Source organism: Ammospiza caudacuta, chromosome 33 (genome assembly GCF_027887145.1).
Source record: "Ammospiza caudacuta isolate bAmmCau1 chromosome 33, bAmmCau1.pri, whole genome shotgun sequence".
NCBI classification, from domain to species: Eukaryota; Metazoa; Chordata; class Aves; order Passeriformes; family Passerellidae; genus Ammospiza; species Ammospiza caudacuta.
Window position 1 is genome coordinate 1,107,559 of NC_080625.1, and position 21,130 is coordinate 1,128,688.

A 21,130-nucleotide genomic window follows, 5' to 3' on the forward strand; every position below is an offset into this window, starting at 1 on the left:
GTTTCGGGTTCTTTTTCTGGTTGGTTTTGTGCTGGTTTTAGGCTGATTTTGGGGCTGGTTTTGGGCTATTTTAGGGTTGTTTAAAGGCGATTTTTGGGCTGGTTTGGGGTGGGTTTGGGGCTGTTTCAGGCCTGGTTGGGGGCTGAGTTTGGGCCGGGTTTGGTCTCATTTTGGGCTGGGTTTGGGCTGTTTCTGGGCCGGTTTTGGGGGTATTTTAGGGCTGTTTCTGGGCCGGTTTTGGGGGTATTTTAGGGCTGTTTCTGGGCCGGTTTTGGGGGTATTTTAGGGCTGTTTTTGGGCTGGTTTGGGGGTATTTTAGGGCTGTTTCTGGGCCGGTTTTGGGGGTGTTTTAGGCCCGTTTTTGGGCCGGTTTTGGGGCTGGTTTTGGTCAGTTTTGGGGGTATTTTAGGGCTGTTTCTGGGCCGGTTTTGGGGTGTTTTAGGGCAGTTTCTGGGCTGATTTGGGGGTATTTTAGGGCTGTTTTTGGGCTGGTTTGGGGGTATTTTAGGGCTGTTTTTGGGCTGGTTTGGGGGTATTTTAGGGCTGTTTCTGGGCCAGTTTTGGGGGTATTTTAGGGCTGTTTCTGGGCCGGTTTTGGGGGTATTTTAGGGCTGTTTCTGGGCCGGTTTTGGGGGTATTTTAGGGCTGTTTCTGGGCCGGTTTTGGGGGTATTTTAGGGCTGTTTTTGGGCTGGTTTTGGGGGTATTTTAGGGCTGTTTTTGGGCTGGTTTTGGGGGTATTTTAGGGCTGTTTTTGGGCTGGTTTTGGGGGTATTTTAGGGCTGTTTTTGGGCTGGTTTGGGGGTATTTTAGGGCTGTTTCTGGGCTGGTTTTGGGGGTATTTTAGGGCTGTTTCTGGGCCGGTTTTGGGGGTGTTTTAGGCCCGTTTTTGGGCTGGTTTTGGGGTAATTTAGGGCTGGTTTTGAGCTGGTTTTGGCCTGTTCCAGGGCTGTTTTGGTTCCATTTGGGGGGTGTTTTTCGGGCTGGTTTGGGGCAGTTTCAGGGCAGTTTCAGGGCTGTTTCAGTGCTGGTTTTTGGGCTGTTTCAGCGCTATTTTGAGCTGGTTTGGGGCTGTTTCAAGGCCATTTCAGGGTCTGCTTTGGGGCTGGTTTTGGGTTGAGTTTTGGGCCGATTTAGGCCTATTTCAGGGCCGTTTTTGGGGCTGTTTCTCGGGCTGTTTCAGGGTTATTTTTGGGGTGTTTCAGGGCTGTTTTGGGGCCAGTTTGGGGCTCTTTCAGGAGCAGTTTCGGGGTTGTTTCCAGGTTGGGTTTGGAGGCTGTTTCAGGGCCGTTTTTGGGGCTGTTTCAGGGCTGGTTTGGAGCTGTTTCGTGGCTGTTTTGGGGATATTTCAGGATTAGTTTTTGGCTTTCAGGGCCGTTTTGGGGCAGTTTTGGGGCTGTTTCAGGGTCGGTTTTTGGCTTTTTTAGAGCCATTTTTGGGCTGTTTCAGGCCCATTTTTGAGCCATTTCAGGGCCATTTTCGGGGTGTTTTGGGGCTGTTTCAGGGCCAGTTTTGGGCTGTTTTAGGGCTGGTTTTGGGGGTGTTTGGGGCTGTTTCAGGGCTATTTTTGGGCTGTTTCAGGGCTGGTTTTGGGGCTGTTTCAGGGCTATTTTTGGGCTGTTTCAGGGCCATTTTTGGGCTGTTTCGGGGCTATTTTTGGGCTGTTTCGGGGCTATTTTTGGGCTGTTTCAGGGCTGGTTTTGGGCTGTTTCAGGGCTGGTTTTGGGCTGTTTCAGGGCTGGTTTTGGGTCTGTTTCAGGGCCATTTTTGGGCTGTTTCAGGGCCAGTTTTGGGCTGTTTCAGGGCTGGTTTTGGGGCTGTTTCAGGGCCATTTTTGGGGCTGGTTCAGAGGCACTTTTGGGCTTGTTTCGGCCCATTTCAGGCCCATCTTTTGGCTGCTTTGGGGCTATTTTAGGGCACTTTTGGGGCTGTTTCTGGGCCATTTTTTGGCTCTTTCAGGGTCAGGTTGGGGTGCTTTGGGGCTGTTTCAGGGTCAGTTTTGGGGCTATTTCAGGGCCATTTTTGGGGTGTTTCAGGGCCGCTTTTGGGGCAGCTTCAGTGCTGTTTTGAGGTGTTTCGGGGCTATTTTTGGGGTGTTTCGGGGCTATTTTTGGGGCAGTTTCAGGGCCATTTTGTGGGTGTTTTGGGGCAGTTTCAGGGCTATTTTTGGGGTGTTTCAGGGCAGTTTCAGGGCTATTTTTGGGGTGTTTCGGGGCAGTTTCAGGGCTGTTTTTGAGGTGTTTCAGGGTTATTTTTGGTGTGTTTCGGGGCAGTTTCAGGGCTATTTTTGGGGTGTTTTGGGGCAGTTTCGGGGCTGGTTTTGGGGCAGTTTCAGGGCCGGTTTTGGGGCAGTCTCGGGGCTGGTTTTGGGGCAGTTTCGGGGCCGGTTTTGGGGCAGTTTCAGGGCCGGTTTTGGGGCAGTTTCGGGGCTGTTTTTGGGGTGTTTCAGGGCTATTTTTGGGGTGTTTTGGGGCAGTTTCGGGGCTGTTTTTGGGGTGTTTCTGGGCCGGTTTTGGGGCAGTTTCGGGGCTGGTTTTGGGGTGTTTGGGGCCCCACCTTCTTGACGACGCCCAGGTAGAGCAGCCCGTCGGTCCAGCGCGCCAGCACGTCCTGCCCCCTCCCCGATCTGGGGGGGCTTCGGGGGGGGCGCCCCCCCCTCGGCCGCCTCCATCGCACCCGGGGGGGCTGCGGGGACAGCGGAGCTGGCACCCCAAAAACGGGGGGGGGTCTGGTTTGGGGAGGGGTCCCAGTTTGGGGGAGGGGTCTCAGTTTGAGGGGTCCCAGTTTGGGAAAGGTCCCAGTTTGGGCGTTCCCAGTTAGGGTGGAGGGGTCCCAGTTTGGGGGTCCCAGTTTGGGGAGGGGTCCCAGTTTGGGGGTCCCAGTTTGGGGGGCCACTGTCCCATTTGGGGGGTCCCGTTTTGAGGGGTCCCATTTTGGGGGCGCTGTCCCAGTTTGGGGGTCCCAGTTTGGGGGGGGCTGTCCCATTTGGGGGGTCCCGTTTTGGGGGCGCTGTCCCTTTTTAGGGGTCCCGTTCCGGGGTGTCCCGCGGGGGGACGGTTCCCATTTTGGGGGTGTCCCTTATTTGGGGGGCGGGGTCCCGCGGGGGGAGGGGCTGTCCCTGCTTTTGGGGGTGCCCCATTCCCGCGTGGGGGTGTCCCTATGTTTGGGGGTGTCCCCATTTTGGGGGGCTGTCCCTATTTTTGGGGCTGTCCCATTTTCGGGGGTGCTCTCCCTTTCCCATTGGGGGTGTCCCGTTTTTTTGGGGTGTCTCTATTTTGGGGGTGTCCCGTTTTTGGGGGTGTCCCTATATTCGGGGCTGGCCCTATTTTGGGGGTGCTGTCCCTTTCCCATTGGGGGTGTCCCTATATTTGGGGCTGTCCCTATTTTGGGGGTGCTGTCCCTTTCCCATTTGGGGTGTCCCTATTTTGGGGGGCTGTCCCTGTATTTGGGGGTGTCCCTATATTAGAGCATGTCCCTATATTTGGGGGTGTCCCTATTTTGGGGGGCCGGCCCTATTTTGGGGGTGTCCCTTTCCCATTGGGGCTGTCCCTATTTTTGGGGGGCTGTCCCTGTATTTGTGGGGTGTCCCTATATTAGAGCATGTCCCTATTTTTGGGGTGTCCCTATATTTGGGGCTATCCCTATTTTGGGGGGCTGTCCCTATTTTGGGGGGCCGGCCCTATTTTTGGGGGATTGTCCCTGTATTTGCGGGGTGTCCCTATATTAGAGCATGTCCCTATTTTGAGGCTGTCCCTATATTTGGGGCTGTCCCTATTTTGGGGGTGTCCCTATTTTGAGGCTGTCCCTATATTTGGGGTGTCCCTGTTTTTGGGCTGTCCCTATTTTGGGGCTGTCCCTATTTTGGGGGTGTCCCTATTTTGGGGGGCCGGCCCTATTTTGGGGGTGCTGTCCCTGTATTTGGGGGTGTCCCTATATTAGAGCATGTCCCTATTTTTGGGGGGTCCCTATATTTGGGGCTGTCCCTATTTTGGGGGTGTCCCTTTCCCATTGGGGCTGTCCCTATTTTGGGGGGCCGGCCCTATTTTGGGGGTGCTGTCCCTGTATTTGGGGGTGTCCCTATATTAGAGCATGTCCCTATTTTTGGGGGGTCCCTATATTTGGGGCTGTCCCTATTTTGGGGGTGTCCCTTTCCCATTGGGGCTGTCCCTATTTTGGGGGGCCGGCCCTATTTTGGGGGTGCTGTCCCTGTATTTTGGGGCTGTCCCTATTTTTGGGGTGTCCCTATATTTGGCGCTGTCCCTATTTTGGGCTGTCCCTATTTTGGGGGGCCGGCCCTATTTTGGGGGTGTCCCTATATTTGAGGTGTCCCTATTTTGGGGGGCCGGCCCTATTTTGGGGGTGCTGTCCCTTTCCCATTGGGGCTGTCCCTATTTTTGGGGCTGTCCCTATTTTTGGCGTGTCCCTATATTTTGGGGTGTCCCTATTTTGGGGGTGTCCCTATATTTGGCGCTGTCCCTATTTTGGGCTGTCCCTATTTTGGGGGGCCGGCCCTATTTTGGGGGTGTCCCTATTTTGGGGGTGTCCCTATATTTGGGGCTGTCCCTTTCCCATTGGGGCTGTCCCTATATTTTGGGGCTGTCTCTATTTTGGGGGGCCGGCCCTATTTTGGGGGTGTCCCTATATTTGGGGCTGTCCCTATTTTGGGGGGCCGGCCCTATTTTGGGGGTGCTGTCCCTATATTTTGGGGCTGTCCCTATTTTGGGGGTGTCCCTATATTTGAGGTGTCCCTATTTTGGGGGTGTCCCTATATTTGGGGCTGTCCCTATTTTGGGGGACCGGCCCTATTTTGGGGGTGCTGTCCCTATATTTTGGCGCTGTCCCTATATTAGAGCATGTCCCTGTATTTTGGGGCTGTCCCTATTTTGGGGGGCCGGCCCTGTTTTGGGGGTGTCCCTATATTTGAGGTGTCCCTATTTTGGGGGGCCGGCCCTATTTTGGGGGTGCTGTCCCTATATTTTGGGGCTGTCCCTATTTTGGGGGTGTCCCTATATTTGAGGTGTCCCTATTTTGGGGGGCCGGCCCTGTTTTGGGGGTGCTGTCCCTGTATTTGGGGGTGTCCCTATATTAGAGCATGTCCCTGTATTTGGGGCTGTCCCTATTTTGGGGGGCCGGCCCTATTTTGGGGGTGCTGTCCCTGCATTTGGGGGTGTCCCTATATTAGAGCATGTCCCTGTATTTTGGGGCTGTCCCTATTTTGGGGGGCCGGCCCTGTTTTGGGGGTGCTGTCCCTCTGCCATTCGGGGTGTTGCGGGGAGTTCGGTTCGGGCGCGGCTCGAGGCCAAGGCCACGCAGCCGGGAGAAGGGAACGGGCAGCGGCGAAGCGGCTCCGCAGCCGCTCCCAGCCCGACTGCCGCGACCCACCGGCCTCGCTCGCACTAACAATGAAATTCTCAGGCAGCCGCCCCGCGGCAAAGGCAACGGCCCCGCCGGGAAGGGTCGGCACCCTGGGCACGGATGCGGAACTTTTGGGAACCGCCCGCATCACAGTGGGAGCGCAACGCCGGTTTTGCGTTGTGCAAACAACCCGCGGTTTTGTGAACCGAAAGGAGCGGTTGGAGTTTTCTCCCTTAGGCTGTGGTGAAGCTGCGTTTCGGAATATGCGTGAAGGTAATTAACGCTGTTATTTAAGCTGGCTGATCGATCAATAAATCGAGCCCGATGCATTATAGGATGGTCGTTCTCCCCTCACTTCAACAGGGTGTCCCTATTTTGGGGTGCTCTCCCTATACTCGGGGCTGTCCCCGTTTTTGGGGGTGCTGTCCTCGTTTTTGGGGGTGCTGTCCTCGTTTTTGGGGGGGCTGTCCCCGTTTTTGGGGGGGCTGTCCCCGTTTTTGGGGGTGCTGTCCTCGTTTTTGGGGGTGCTGTCCCCGTTTTTGGGGGTGCTGTCCTCGTTTTTGGGGGGGCTGTCCCCGTCTTTGGGGCTGTCCCTGTTTTTGGGGTGTCCCTTTCCCATTTGGGGTGTCCCTGTTTTTGGGGGTGTCGCATTCCCGGGGGGCGATCCCTATACTTGGGGGTGTGTCCCTAATGATGGGACTGTCCCTATATTTGGGGGTGTCATCCCTATATTTTGGGGTGTCCCTATTTTTGGGGGTGTCCCTATTTTTGGGGGTGTCCATCCCTATTTTTGGGGCTGCCATCCCTATATCTGGGGGTGCCATCCCTATTTTTGGAGGGGTGCTGCCCCAATTTTGGGGATGTCCCTGTTTTTGGGGTGCTGTCCCTGCATTCGGGGTTCAGTCCCGTTTCCCGGGGGGCTGTCCCTATTTTTGGGGGGTGTCCCTGTTTTTGGGGGGCTGTCCCTATTTTTGGGGGGCTGTCCCTACATTCGGGGTTCAGTCCCGTTTCCCGGGGGGCTGTCCCTATTTTTGGGGGGTGTCCCTGTTTTTGGGGGGCTGTCCCTATTTTTTGGGGGGCTGTCCCTATTTTTGGGGGGCTGTCCCTACATTCGGGGCTCAGTCCCGTTTCCCGGGGGGCTGTCTCTATTTTTGGGGTGCTGTCTCTATTTTTGGGGTGCTGTCCCTGTTTTTGGTTTTTGGGGGGCCTGTCCCTATTTTTTGGGGGGCTGTCTCTATTTTTGGGGTGCTGTCCCTACATTCGGGGCTCGGTCCCGTTTCCCGGGGGGCTCTCACGCGGGCACGGGGGGTCCCCGAGTCTCTCCGGCCGCTCCCGGGGCCGATCCCGGTGATCCCGGTGTGTCCCGGGTGTGTCCCGGATGTGTCCCGGTGTGTCCCGGTGTGTCCCGGGTGTGTCCCGGGTGTGTCCCGGTGTGTCCCGGCTCTGTCCCGGTCTGTCCCGTTGGTTCCCGGGGGTCCCGGCGCCCCCGGCCCGGCCCCGCTGCGGCCGCTGCGGGCGGGGGCGGCGCTGGCGGCGGGGCCGTGACGCAGCAGCGGCGGCGCGGGGGGGGCCGGGGGGGGCCCCCGAGGGACGGCGGCACCGGGGACACCCCCGGGACCCCCCCGGGAACCACCGGGACCCCCAGGGGACGGGAGGGGGCGGGGCCAACGCCGAGACCCCCAAAACGCCCCCAAAATCCGCCCCCCCCCCGCGCGGCCGGGGGTGCTCAGCCGGGCTCAGGCCACGCCCGCTAAAGGAGAGGCCACGCCCATTGCGGTGCAGGCCACGCCCCCCCACGCACCCGCAGCGGATGCTGCATTGTGGGGCCACGCCCACAGAGCGCGGGCCACGCCCACAACGCCGTTAGCCACGCCCCCGCGCCCTTAACCAGCAACGGCCCGGCGGCAGCTGAGGCCACGCCCACCAGGCTGAAGGCCACGCCTCCTCGACTAGGCCACGCCCCCTCGGCCAGCGGGGATTTGGGGGCAAATTTGGGGATTTTGGGGGATTTGGGGGGCGTGAGGAGGGGTTGGGGAGGGACTGGGGGGTTCTGGGGGGATTTGGGGAGTTCTGGGGGTGTCTGGGAGAGGTTTTGGGGGTTATTTGGGTGGGTTTGGGGATGTTTTGAGTGAATTTAGGGAGGTTTTGGGTGGATTTGGGGATTTTTGGGGGTATTTGGGGATATTTGAGTGAATTTAGGGAGGCTTTGAGTGGATTTTGGGGATTTGGGGTGGATTTGGGAAGTTTTGGGGCTAGATTTGGGCACGTTTGGGGACATTTGGGGCCATTTAGGGTGGATTTGGGAACGTTTGGGGATATTTTGGGTGGATTTTGGGATGTTTTGAATGAATTTAGGGAAGTTTTGAGTGGATTTGGCGACGTTTTGGGTGAATTTAGGCATGTTTTGGGGCAGATCTGGGGATTTTTTCGGTGGATTTGTGAATAATTTGGGAGGATTTGGGGATATTTGGGTGAATTTCGGGAGCTCTGGTCGGATTTGGGGACGTTTTGGGCGGATTTAAGAAGGTTTGGGCAGATTTGAAGGTATTTGGGATTATTTTGGGCGGATTTAGAGGGGTTTTGAGGGGTTTGGGAATGTTTGGGGCAGATTTGTGGATGTTTAGCGTGAATTTAGGAAGTTTGAATGGATTTGGTGATATTTTGGGCGAATTTAGGGATATTTTGGGTGTGTTTGGGGATATTTTGGGTGGATTTAGGGATGTTTTCGGCAGATTTGGTGATGTTTAGGGTGGATTTAGGATATTTTGGGCAGATTTGGGGATATTTTGGTGTATTTGGGGGTATTTTAGATGGACTTAGGGATATTTTAGATGGATTTGAGGATATTTGGGTGGATCTGGGGGACATTTTGGGCAGATTTGGGGATATTTCGGTGGATTTGGGGATATTTGGGTGGATTTGGGGCTATTTTCGATGGATTTGGGGATATTTGGGTAAATTCGGGGCTGTTCGGGCGCTGTGGGCGGGGCTTGCTCTCAGACCACGCCCCCGCCCCGCAACCAAAACAACCCCCTGCGCCGCATGGCCACGCCCACTGCGTAAACCCCGCCCCCTCCCCTCTCAGCCAATCCCCGCCATCTCCCACCACACAAGCCCCGCCCTCCTCAGCCGTTACCGTTTGGCGGGCGATCCTCCTCCTTCCTTCACCCCGCCCCGCGCTCCTATTGGCTGTTACTTCGCCCGCCTCGCTCTCCCATTGGCCCAACCCCGAGGGGGCGGGCCCGCCCCTCCCATCCCGCCCCGCCATTGGCCGCGGCGCGGGCCTCGCCGTGCGCGCGGCGGTTTGAAGGCGCGCGGGACAAGATGGCGGCGCCGCCTCAGGCCGGTCCCGCAGCGCCCCCGGAGCCGCGCCCGAGGCTCTCGCGGCTGCCGGTGGGCCGGGCCCAGGAGAAGCGGGCCCCGTCCGAGGGGCCGCCCGCGGCGCCTCCCCAGCAGGTGCGGAGCGCTCCCCGCGCGGGCCCGGCCCGGCCCTGCCCGCGCCTGACGCCGTTTGTCCCCTGACAGAAACGATCGCGGACCGGGCTCGGGCCCGGAGCTGCCAAGGCCGCGCCCAAGGCCCCGCTCAGGGCCCCGCTGCGAACGCTGGGCGCCGCCGCGGGCAAGAACGGTACGGGCGGAGCCGGGGCACGGGGGGGAGAGCGGGGCAAACAAAGGGGGCTCGGGGGGTCAGAGGGGGGCTCGGGGCGGTGATTTTGGGGCATTTAATGGGGGCCCGGGGCAGTTAAGGGGCACTTGGGAGGATTGGAGGGGATTTTGGGGCAGTTCAAGGGGATTTTGGGGGATCTAGAGGGGCTCCGGGGCAGTTAAAGGGGATCTGGGGGTATTTAGAGGGGCTCTGGGGCAGTTAAAGGGGATCTGGGGGTATTTAGAGGGGCTCTGGGGCAGTTAAAGGGGATCTGGGGGTATTTAGAGGGGCTCTGGGGCAGTTAAAGAGGACTTGGGGGTATTTAGAGGGGCTCTGGGGCAGTTAAAGGGGATCTGAGGGGGATTGAGAGGGGCTCCAGGGCAGTTAAAGGGGATTTTGGGGTATTTAGAGGGGCTCTGGGGCAGTTCAAAGGGATTTAGGGGGATCTAGAGGGGCTCCGGGGCAGTTAAAGGGGATCTGGGGGTATTTAGAGGGGCTCTGGGGCAGTTAAAGGGGATTTTGGGGCATTTAATGGGGATTTGGGGCAGTTAATGGGGGTTTTAGGGGGTTTATTTGGGCTCTGGAGCAGTTAATGGGGGTTTTGGGGGGATTTAGAGGTGCTCTGGGGCAGTTAATGGGGGTTTATTTGGGCTCTGGGGGGGATTCAATGGGGCTCTGGGGCAGTTAAAGGGGCTCTGGGGGTATTTAATGGGGATTTGGGGCAGTTAATGGGGTTTGGGGGGGTTTATTTGGGGTCTGGGGCAGTTAATGGGGGCTTTAGGGGGTTTTTTTGGGGTCTGGGGCAGTTAATGGGGGTTTGGGGGGTTTATTTGGGCTCTGGGGCAGTTAATGGGGGTTTATTTGGGGTCTGGGGCAGTTAATGGGGGTTTGGGGGGTTTATTTGGGCTCTGGGGCAGTTAATGGGGGCTTTAGGGGGTTTTTTTGGGGTCTGGGGCAGTTAATGGGGGTTTGGGGGGTTTATTTGGGCTCTGGGGCAGTTAATGGGGGTTTATTTGGGGTCTGGGGCAGTTAATGGGGGTTTGGGGGGTTTATTTGGGCTCTGGGGCAGTTAATGGGGTTTGGGGGGGGTTATTTGGGGTCCGGGGCAGTTCAAGGGGATCTGGGGGCTTTGGGGACACTTTGGAGATTTTCACAGGGATTTGGGGGGCTCAGTGTGACCTGGGGGTGTCAAGGGCTTCAACCTTCCCCCAGTGTCCCCCCAATGTCCCTGTGTCCCCAATGTCCCCAATGTCCCCAGATGGCCCTCGCAAGGCGGCGTCGGTGGCAGCTGCTCCTCGGGCAGGTGAGACCTGAGACCCCCCCAATGTCCCCAAGCCCCCCTCAATGTCCCCAGGGCCACCTCTCCCCTGTCCCCAGCGTCCCCAGATCTCCCACCAATGTCCCCAAGCCCCCCTCAATGTCCCCAACCCCTCCCCAGTGTCCCCAGGTCCCCGTCCCATGCCCCAGGATCCCCTCCTGGTGTCCCCAGGGTCCCCTTTGACACCCCCTCAATGTCCCCAGGGCCACCTCTCCCCGCTGTCCCCAGTGTCCCCAAGGCTCCCCTCCAGTGTCCCCAAGCCCCTCCCGATGTCCCCAAATCTCCTCTCCAGTGTCCCCAGTCCCACTGCCCGTGTCCCCGCTCCCCTTCCCGGTGTCCCCCGTCCCTTTCCCGTGTCCCCGCTCCCCTCTGGATGTCCCCAAGCCTCCCTGCGTCCCCCCCCGCCCACGTCCCCGCTCCATTTCCCGATGTCCCCAAGCTCCTCACAATGTCCCCAAGTCCTTCTGGGTGTCCCCACTCCCCTCCCCAATGTCCCCGAGTCCTCCGGGATGTTCCCAAAGCTCCCCGCCAGTGTCCCCAAGCCCTTCCCCGTGTCCCCAGTCCTTTTCCTGAGGTCCCCAGCCCCTCCCAATGTCCCCACTCTCCCTCCCCATGTCCCCGAGTGCTTCCCAATATCCCCAGAGCTCCCCCTCGATGTCCCCAAGCCCCTCCCCGTGTCCCCAAGCCCCCCCAGTCCCTTTCCCAACGCCCCCAAGGCCCTCCCGATGTCCCCAAAACTCCCCTGCAGCGTCCCCCGAGCTCGGTCACCAGCACGGCGAGCTCCAGGGGCGCCTGTCCCCGATGTCCCCAATGTCCCCAGATCCCTGTCAATGTCCCCAAGCTCGGTCACCAGCACGGCGAGCTCCAGGGGCGCCTGTCCCCGATGTCCCCAACCCCCCATGTCCCCCAGTCCCCTCGGGGTGTCCCCAGTCCCCTCTGTGTCCCCCCAGGCTCGGTGACGAGCACGAGCTCCAAGGGCGCCTGTCCCCGATGTCCCCAGTCCCCTTGGGGTGTCCCCAATCCCCTCAGGGTGTCCCCAACCCCTGTCAATGTCCCCAGGCTCTGCCATGAGCACGGCGAGCTCCAAGGGCGCCTGTCCCCGATGTCCCCAATCCCCTCCCAATGTCCCCAATGTCCCCGATCCCCTCGGGGTGTCCCCAACCCCTTTGTCCCTCCCAGGCTCTGCCACGAGCACGAGCTCCAAGGGCGCCTGTCCCCGATGTCCCCAGTGTCCCCAACCCCTGTCAATGTCCCCAGGCTCGGTGACGAGCACGAGCTCCAAGGGCGCCTGTCCCCGATGTCCCCAGTGTCCCCAACCCCTGTCAATGTCCCCAGGCTCGGTGATGAGCATGAGCTCCAAGGGCGCCTGTCCCCAATGTCCCCAGTGTCCCCAATGTCCCCAATCCCTGTCAATGTCCCCAGGCTCGGTGACGAGCATGAGCTCCAAGGGCGCCCGTCCCTGATGTCCCCAGTGTCCCCGATGTCCCCAGGCTCAGTGACGAGCACGAGCTCCAAGGGCGCCCGTCCCCAATGTCCCCGATGTCCCCAGTGTCCCCAATCCCTGTCAATGTCCCCAGGCTCGGTGACGAGCACGAGCTCCAAGGGCGCCTCCAAGCGGCCGCCGTGGGACCTGCGGGGGCAGCTCGGGGACCTGCGGGAGGCGCTGGGCCAGGCGCAGGAGCAGCTGCAGGGGCTGCAGGGCGAGAAACAGGAGCTGGAGAGCAGCAACCGAGCGCTGAGAGAGCAGCTGGAGCGGCTGCAGAGCGAGCTGGGCCAGAGGGACAGCAGGGAGAGCAGCCTGTGCGCCAGGCTCCGGTGAGAAACGGGCAAAAATGTACCTAAATCTGCTTAAACCTGCGCCTAAATCCATCAAAAACAGCCCCAAACCCACCCACATCCCCCTGCTGAGGGAGCTGAGCGAGAGGGAGAGCAGGGAGAGCAGCCTGTGCACCAGGGTCGGGTGAGAAACGGGCAAAAATGTACCTAAATGTGCTTAAACCTGCACCTAAATCCATCAAAAACAGCCCCAAACCCACCCCAAACTGCCCCAAACCCACCCACATCCCCCTGCTGAGGGAGCTGAGCGAGAGGGAGAGCAGGGAGAGCAGCCTGTGCACCGGGGTCAGGTGAGAAATGGGCAAAAATGTACCTAAATCTGCTTAAACCTGCACCTAAATCCCCCTTATACTGCCCCAAACCCACCCCAAACTGCCCCAAGCCCACCCACATCCCCCTGCTGAGGGAGCTGGGCCAGAGGGAGAGCAGCCTGTGCGCCAGGGTTGGGTGAGAAATGGGGAAAAATGTACCTAAATCCACTTTATACTGTCCCAAATCCATCCCATCCCCTGCTGAGGGAGCTGGGACAGAGGGAGAGTAGAGAGAGCAGCCTGTGCACCAGGGTCGGGTGAGAAATGGAGAAAAATGTACCTAAATCTGCTTAAACCTGCACCTAAATCCATCAAAAACAGCCCCAAACCCACCCACATCCCCCTGCTGAGGGAGCTGAGCGAGAGGGAGAGCAGCCTGTGCACCAGGGTTGGGTGAGAAACGCACCTAAATGTACCTAAATCCACTTAAAATCCACTGAAACCTGCCCCAAATCCATCAAAACCTGTCCAAAATCCATCACTGTCCCAAAATCCATCAAAACCTGGGAAAATCTGCTTAAAACTGTCCCAAAATCATCCAAACCTGACCAAAATCCATATTAAGTGCCTCAAAAATCCTTCAAAGCCTGACCAAATCCACCCAACCTGTCCCAAAATCCATCCCCATCCCCCTGCAGAGGGAGCTGGGGGAGAGGGAGAGCAGCCTGTGCACCAGGGTCGGGTGAGAAATGGGCAAAAATGTACCTAAATCCTGAAAAACTGCACCAAAATCACTTAAAATCCACTTAAAACTGCCCAAAATCCTGAAAAACTGTCCCAAAATCCATCAAAACCTGACCAAAGTCCATCCAAACTGCCCCAAAATCATCCAAACCTGGCCAAAATCCCTCAAAACTGCCTCAAAATCCTTCAAAACTGCCCCAAATCCATCTAAACTGCCTCAAAATCCGCCAAAACCTGACCAAAATCCTGAAGAATTGCCCCAAAATCCACCAACACTGCCCCAAATGCATCCACATCCCCCTGCTGAGGGAGGGGCAGGGTTGGGTGAGGAGTACACCAAAATCCTGAAAAATTGCCTCAAAATCCATCAAAATTTCCCCCAAATCCATCTAAGCTGCCTCAAAATCCACCAAAACCTGTACAAAATCCTGAAAAACTGCCCCAAAATCCACCAAAACATGAACAAAATCCATCCAAACCTGGAAAAAAATCTACTTAAAACTGTCCCACAATCCATTAAAACCTGACCAAAATCAATCCAAACTGCCCCAAGATCCATCTTAAGTGCCCCAAAATCCACCAAAACCTGACCAAAACCCAGAAATTTCCCCGTATTCTCCCAAACCCCCTCCCCTCATGGTCCCTCAGAACCCTCCTGAAAATTCCTCAAAACCCCTCAAAAAACTCACCCAAACCACCTGGAACTTCCCTAAAATCTGGGATTCTCCAGTTTGATGGGGTTGTTGTTTCCCTGGAGCTGGAGGTGTCTCGGTGCCGTGAGGAGCTGCAGCAGAGCCGGGGCTCAAACTCCCTCAAGATCCCCAAAATTCTCTCAAAACTCTTCTGTAAATCCCTGAAATTTCCCCAAATTCCCTCAAAACCCCTGAGGATCCCAAAAATTCCCTCAGAACCGTTCAGAAAATCCCAGAAAATTCCCCAAATCCCCTCACGATCTGTAAAACTCCCTCAGAACCCTCCTGAACATTGCTCAAAATCCCCAGATTACCCCAAAACCCCTCCAGAAACTCACTCAAACCACCTGGAACTTCCCTAAAATCCGGGATTCTCCAGTTTTATGGGGTTGTTGTTTCTGTGGAGCTGGAGGTGTCTCAGTTCTGTGAGGAGCTGCAGCAGAGCCGGGGCTGAACTCCCTCAAGATCCCCAAAATTCCCTCAGAACCCTCCTGAAAATCCCTCAAAACCCCTCAAGAAACTTACCTAAAACTCTCCAAGTTCCCCAAAACCCGGGATTCTCCCATTTTATGGCATTGCCCCATTTCTTTGGAGCAGCTCCTTGAACCTGGAGGTGTCTCAGTACTGTGAGGAGCTGCAGCAGAGCCGGGGCTCACACTCCCTGCAGATCCCCAAAATTCCCTCAGAACTCTCTTGAAAATCTCTCAAAACCCCTCAAGAAACTCACCCAAAATGCCTCCAAATGGCTCAAAACCCGGGATTCTCCCATTTTATGGCATTGCCCCATTTCTTTGGAGCAGCTCCTTGAACCTGGAGGTGTCTCAGTACTGTGAGGAGCTGCAGCAGAGCCGGGGCTCACACTCCCTGCAGATCCCCAAAATTCCCTCAGAACTCTCTTGAAAATCTCTCAAAACCCCTCAAGAAACTCACCCAAAATGCCTCCAAATGGCTCAAAACCCGGGATTCTCCCATTTTATGGCATTGCCCCATTTCTTTGGAGCAGCTCCCTGGAGCTGGAGGTGTCCCAGTACCGTGAGGAGCTGGAGCAGAGCCAGCACCGGGTGGAGGCCCTGGTGGCCAAGGAGCGGCGGCTGCAGGCGCAGGAGCAGCAGCGGCGGCAGGAGAGGGATGAGGCCCTGGGTCGAGCACAGGAGCTGTCCGAGCAGCTGGAGAACACCGGGGTAGGGCTCGGAATTCCTGAGAAATCCCGGAAAAAACGGGAATTTGGAGCCATTTTGGTGCTCTCTGATCTGGAATCCATTGTTGGAGGGGGTTGGTGAAAAATGGCGGGAAGCTGTGAGGGGAAAATCCGTCAGGGGGTGCCAAAAAGGGCGGGAAAATGAGGGGTTGGCACCAAAATTGCTCTGAAAGTGCCTTGAAATATGGGAAAATGGGAATTTTCACCAGTTCAGCTGCTTCTGTCCCCTAAATCCCTCAAGGGCTCTTGAAAATGTGCAAAACTTTGGGATTTTGGAGGTCTTGTGTTGCTCTCTGACCTGAAATCCATTGGGGGCAAAAAATGGCGGGAAGCAGTGAGGGGAAAATCCACCAGGGGGCGCCAAAAAGGGCAGGAAAATGAGAGCTTGGCACCAATTTGGGTTTTTTTTGCACCAAAATCGCTCTGAATTGCCTTGAAATGTGGAGAAATGGGAATTTTCACCAACCCAGCTTCTTCTGTCCCCAAAATCCCTGAAGGGTTCCTGAAAATGTGCAAAACTCTGGCACTTTGGAGCCGTTTTGTTGCTCTCTGATCTGAGATCCTTTAGGCAGAAAAATGGCGGGAAGCTGTGAGGGGAAAATCCGCCAGGGGGCGCCAAAAAGGGCGGGAAAATGAGGGGTTGGCGCCAAAATTGCTCTGAAAGTGCCTTGAAATATGGGAAAATGGGAATTTTCACCAGTTCAGCTGCTTCTGTCCCCTAAATCCCTCAAGGGCTCTTGAAAATGTGCAAAACTTTGTGATTTTAGAGGTCTTGTGTTGCTCTCTGACCTGAAATCCATTGGGGGCAAAAAATGGCGGGAAGCTGTGAGGGGAAAATCCGCCAGGGGGCGCCAAAAAGGGCGGGAAAATGAGGGGTTGACACCAATTTGGGCTTTTTTGGCACCAAAATCACTTCAAAAGTGCCTTGAAATGTGGGGAAAATGGGAATTTTCACCAATCCAGCTGCTTCTGTCCCCAAAATCCCTCAAGGGCTCTTGAAAATGTGCAAAACCCTGGGATTTTAGAGCTGTTTTGTTGCTCTCTGATCTGAAATCTCTCAAGGGACACAAAAAAAGTTGGGAAAATGTGGGGTTTGTGCCAATTCTGTCTTTCTTGGGGTCAAAACCCTTCAGGGGAACCTCAAAACTTGGGAAAGATGGGAATTTTCACCAATTCAGCTGCTTTTGCACCCAAAATCCCTCAGGGAGTGCTTCAGAATCCACAAACCCCAGGAATTTGGAGATGTTTTGTTGCTCTGGGGGGCCAGAAAAATGCAGGAAAATGTGGGATTTACGCCCATTTTGGCTTTCTTGGTGTGGGAGTCTCCCAGGGAGTGCCTCAAAATTTGAGAAAAATGTGAATTTTCACCAATTCAGCTGCTTTTGCACTCAAAATGCTTCAGGGGATGCTTCAGAATCCACAAACCCCAGGAATTTGGAGCCATTTTGTTGCTCCAGAGGCCTCAGAAAACAGCAGGAAAATGAGGGTTTGTGGCAATTCCGGCTTTTTGGTGTCAAAAATTCTTAAGAAGATTCCTCGCAATGTGGTAGAAATGGGAATTTTCACCAATTCAGCTGCTTTTACAACCAAAATCCTTCAGGGTGCTACAAAATTATTGAAAAACTGGGATTTTGGAGCTGTACAGTCACTGTCCAGGCTGAAAGCCACCAGGAGCACCAGAAAAGGTTGGAAAAATGAGGGGTTTGTGTCAATTCTGGATTTTTTGGTGTCAAAATTTCTCAGGGAGTGCCTAAAAATACGGGGGAAATTGTGAAAAATGGGAATTTTTGACAACTCAACTGCTTTTGCACCCAAAATCCCTCAGGGTGTTCAAAATGTTGGATAAAAAAAGGGAATTTGAATCATTTTTGCTGGGTTTCAACTCGAAATCTGCTAGAGGGTGCAAAAAAAAGGCTGGAAAATGAGGGCTTTACATGGATTGTGGCGAAACCTCTGAGAAAATGCCTCAAAATATGGGAATTTTAACCCAAATTTCCTTGGGGAATGTCAGAAAATCTGCAAAACATGAGGAAAACCAGGCGGGTTTTTTGTGATGTTTTCTACTGAGCACCAGAAAACGCCTCAAAATATGGGAATTTTAACCCCAAATTCCATGGAGAATGTCAGAAAATCTGCAAAACATGAGGAAAACCGGGATTTTTTTGAGAGTTTCTCTAGTGAGCAGCTGGAAAGGCTCAGGAGTGAGGGTGCAAAATGTTGGGGGAAAGAAAAGGGAATTTGAATCATTTTTGCTGCGTTTCAACTCGAAATCCGCTAGGGGGCGCCAGAAAAAAAAGGCGGGAAAATGAGGGATTGTGTTGAAACCCCTCAGAAAACGCCTCAAAATACGGGAATTTAACCCCAAATTCCTTGGGGAATGTCAGAAAATCTGTAAAATATGAGGAAAACTGGGATTATTGTGCGAGTTTATGTACTGAGCAGCTGAGAAGGCTCAGAAGTGAGGGGGGAATTGGGGATTTTGAGGGATTTTTGCAGAAGGCCCAGAAGCGAAGGGGAATTGGGGATTTTGAGGTTTTTTTTTGCAGAAGGCTCAGACGCGAGGGGGAAATTGGGGATTTTGAGGGTTTTTTGCAAAAGGCTCAGAAGTGAGTGGGGAAATTGGGGATTTTGAGGATTTTTTGCAAAAGGCCCAGAAGTGATGGGGAAATATTGGGGATTTTGAGGATTTTTTGCAAAAGGCTCAGACGTGAGGGGGAAATTGGGGATTTTGAGGGTTTTTTGCAGAAGGCTCAGCAGCGAGGGGGGAATAAGGGAATTTTCTTTTTTTTTTTGCAGAAGGCTCAGCAGCGAGTGGCAATAAGGGAATTTTCAGTTTTTTTTGGAGAAGGCCCAGCAGCGAGTGGGGAAATTGGGGAGTGGGGGAATTGGGGAGTGGGGGAATTGGGGAGTGGGGAAATTAGTTCTTTTTCCTTCCCCCCCAGGCGCAGCTGCAGCAGACGCAGCAGCAGCTGCAGGAGCAGCTGGAGCAGGTGGCGGCGCTGCGCGAGCTCGAGGCCTCGAAGCAGGCGCTGCTGGCCGAGCGCGAGGACTGCATCCACCTGCTGGAGATGGAGCGGCGCCGCCTGCACAACGACATCCAGGAGCTCCGGGTACGGCCCTGGGGGGGTTGTTCAGGGGAATGGCCGTGTGTTCTGTGGGGGAGTTACTGAAGGGGAATCGGGGGCTGGCAGGGTTTTATCAGGGAAATATCTGTGTGGTCTGCGTGAGGGGAGACCCATGGTTCCTGAGGGAGAGACACCCCGGATCAGGCCCAGTGACTAAATTCTGATGTTTTGGGGTTTTATCAGGGAAATATCTGTGTGGTCTGTGTGAGGAGAGACCCATGGTTCCTGAGGGAGAGACACCCCGGATCAGGCCCAGTGACTAAATTCTGATGTTTTGGGGTTTTATCAGGGAAATATCTGTGTGGTCTGTGTGAGGGGAGACGCCCGGGCCCTGAGGGGAGAGACCCCCAGGAGCAGGCCCAATGAATAAATCACTTTTTTGGGGGGGTTTTCCAGGGCGATATCTGTGTTTTCTATGTGAGGGGAGACGCTGGAACTGCCCCTGAGGGCTGAATCCTGATTTTGTGGAGTTTTGTCGGGGAAAACATCTGCGTGTTCTGTATGAGGGGAGAGCCCTGGTTCCTGAGGGGGGAGGCACCTGGGATCAGGTCCAATGACTAAATCCTGATGTTTTGAGATTTTCTAGGGGGATATCTGTGTGTTCTGTGTGAGGGGAGACACCCCCCAGGACTGCTCCTGAGGGCTGAACCCCATTTTTGTGGGATTTTTCCAGGGAAACATCTGCACAATCTGTGTGAGGGGAGACCCCCAGTTCCTGAGGGGAGAGACCCCCAGAACCAGGCCCAGTGACTGAATCAAAATTTTTTTCAGTTTTCCAGGGGAAATGTGTGTGTTCTGTGTGAGGGGAGACCCCCAGGACTGCTCCTGAGGGATGAACCCCATTTTTGTGGGATTTTTCCAGGAAAACATCTGCGTGTTCTGTGTGAGGAGATCCCGGTTCCTGAGGGGAGAGACCTCCAGGACTGGGCCCAATGACTGAATTCCAAATTTTTGGGTGTTTTCCAGGGAAATATGTGTGTGTTCTGTGTGAGGGGAGACCCCCAGGACTGCTTCTGAGGGCTGAACCCCATTGTTGTGGGATTTTTCCAGGAAAACATCTGTGTGTTCTGTGTGAGGGGAGACCCCCGGTTCCTGAGGGGAGAGACTTCCAGGATTGGGCCCAATGACTGAATTCCAAATTTTTGGGGTTTTCCAGGGCAACATCCATGAATTCAGTGACTCAATCCCAGCTTTTGTTTTCCCTGGGGAACCCCCATTAACCCCACCCCTCAATCCCGTTTATATTTTGATTTCCCAGGGTAACATCTGTGTTTGTGTTCGTGTTTCCCAGGGGCACCCCCATTAACCCCACCCTCAATCCCCTTTAGATTTCTGTTTTCCCATTAATCCCACCCCTTAATCCCATTTATATTTTGATTTTCCAGGGGAACATCTGCATGTCCCATGCCTCAATCCCGTTTATATTTCTGTTTTCCCACTAACCCCACCCTCAATCCCATTTATATTTCTATTTTCCCACTAACCCCACCCTCAATCCCGTTTATATTGATATTTATTTTCCATTTATTTCCCCTTTCCCAGGGGAACATCCGCGTGTTCCACCCTCAATCCCTTTTATATTTATATTTATTTTTCCATTTCCCAGGGGAACATCCGCGTGTTCCACCCCTCAATCCCATTTATATTAATATTAATATTTATATTTATATTTATATTTAGATTTAGATTTATACTTATACTTATATTTACATTTATACTTATATTTATTTTCCATTTCCAGGGGAACATCTGCATGTTCCACCCCTCAATCCCATTTATATCCATTTATATTTATATTTATTTTTCCATTTCTAGGGGAACATCCGCGTGTTCCACCCCTCAATCCCATTTATATTTATATTTATATTTATATTTATATTTATATCTGTATTTCCATTTCTTTCCCTCCCCAGGGGAACATCCGCATGTTCCACCCTCAATCCCGTTTATATTTACTTTTATATCTATAATCTATATCTATATTTATATTTATAGTTATATCTATATTTATATCTATAATCTATATTTATATTTATATTTCTTTCCCTCCCCAGGGGAACATCCGCGTGTTCCACCCTCAATCCCATTTATATCCATTTATATTTATATTTATTTTTATAGTTATATTTGCATTTACATTTATATCTATATCTATATCTATATCTATATCTATATCTATATCTATATCTATATCTATATCTATATCTATATCTATATCTATATCTATATTTCCATTTCTTTCCCTCCCCAGGGGAACATCCGTGTGTTCCACCCTCAATCCCGTTTATATTTACATTTACATTTGTATTATTTATATTTATATTTATATCTATATCTATATCTATATTTACATTTCCATTTCTTTCCCGTCCCCAGGGGAACATCCGCGTGTTCCACCCTCAATCCCGTTCATATTTACATCTATATTTACATTTACATTTATAATTTTATTTATATTTCTATTTCCCTCCGCAGGGGAACATCCGCGTGTTCCACCCTCAATCCTGTTCATATTTACACTTATATTTATATTTACATTTATATTTATATTATTTATTTCTTTCCCTGCGCAGGGGAACATCCGCGTGTTCCACCCTCAATCCCATTGATATACATATACATATATTTATATTTATATATGTTTATCTTTATATTTATATTTACATTTACATTTGCAATTTTATTTATATTTCTATTTCCCTCCGCAGGGGAACATCCGCGTGTTCCACCCTCAATCCCATTTATATACATATATTTATATTTATATTTATATTTATATTTATATTTATATTTATATTTATATTTATATTTATATTTATATTATTTATTTCTTTCCCTGTGCAGGGGAACATCCGCGTGTTCCACCCTCAATCCCGTTCATATTTACATCTATATTTATATTTACATTTACATTTACATTTATAATTTTATTTATATTTCTATTTCCCTCCTCAGGGGAACATCCG

At 53.5% G+C, this 21,130-nt stretch overlaps 2 protein-coding genes across 3 annotated transcripts in view; one reads left to right on the forward strand and one right to left on the reverse strand.

The window, feature by feature from the left end:
• Positions 1-8,622, reverse strand: part of PHF1 (PHD finger protein 1) — a 39,705-nt gene extending 31,083 nt beyond the window's left edge. The window contains exons 1-3 of the mRNA XM_058822527.1: positions 8,491-8,622; positions 7,156-7,404; positions 2,556-2,684 (exon numbers count right to left, since the gene is read on the reverse strand). Coding sequence (XP_058678510.1) covers positions 2,556-2,684; positions 7,156-7,404; positions 8,491-8,622 — 510 coding nt within the window. The remainder of the gene's footprint in view (positions 1-2,555; positions 2,685-7,155; positions 7,405-8,490) is intronic.
• KIFC1 (kinesin family member C1) overlaps positions 8,035-21,130 on the forward strand; it is a 40,021-nt gene continuing 26,925 nt past the window's right edge. For both annotated transcript variants that reach the window (XM_058822604.1, XM_058822603.1), the window contains exons 1-6: positions 8,035-8,810; positions 8,880-8,982; positions 10,259-10,303; positions 11,896-12,133; positions 14,845-15,022; positions 17,982-18,149. In XM_058822604.1, coding sequence (XP_058678587.1) covers positions 8,679-8,810; positions 8,880-8,982; positions 10,259-10,303; positions 11,896-12,133; positions 14,845-15,022; positions 17,982-18,149 — 864 coding nt within the window. In that variant the 5' untranslated portion in view covers positions 8,035-8,678. The remainder of the gene's footprint in view (positions 8,811-8,879; positions 8,983-10,258; positions 10,304-11,895; positions 12,134-14,844; positions 15,023-17,981; positions 18,150-21,130) is intronic.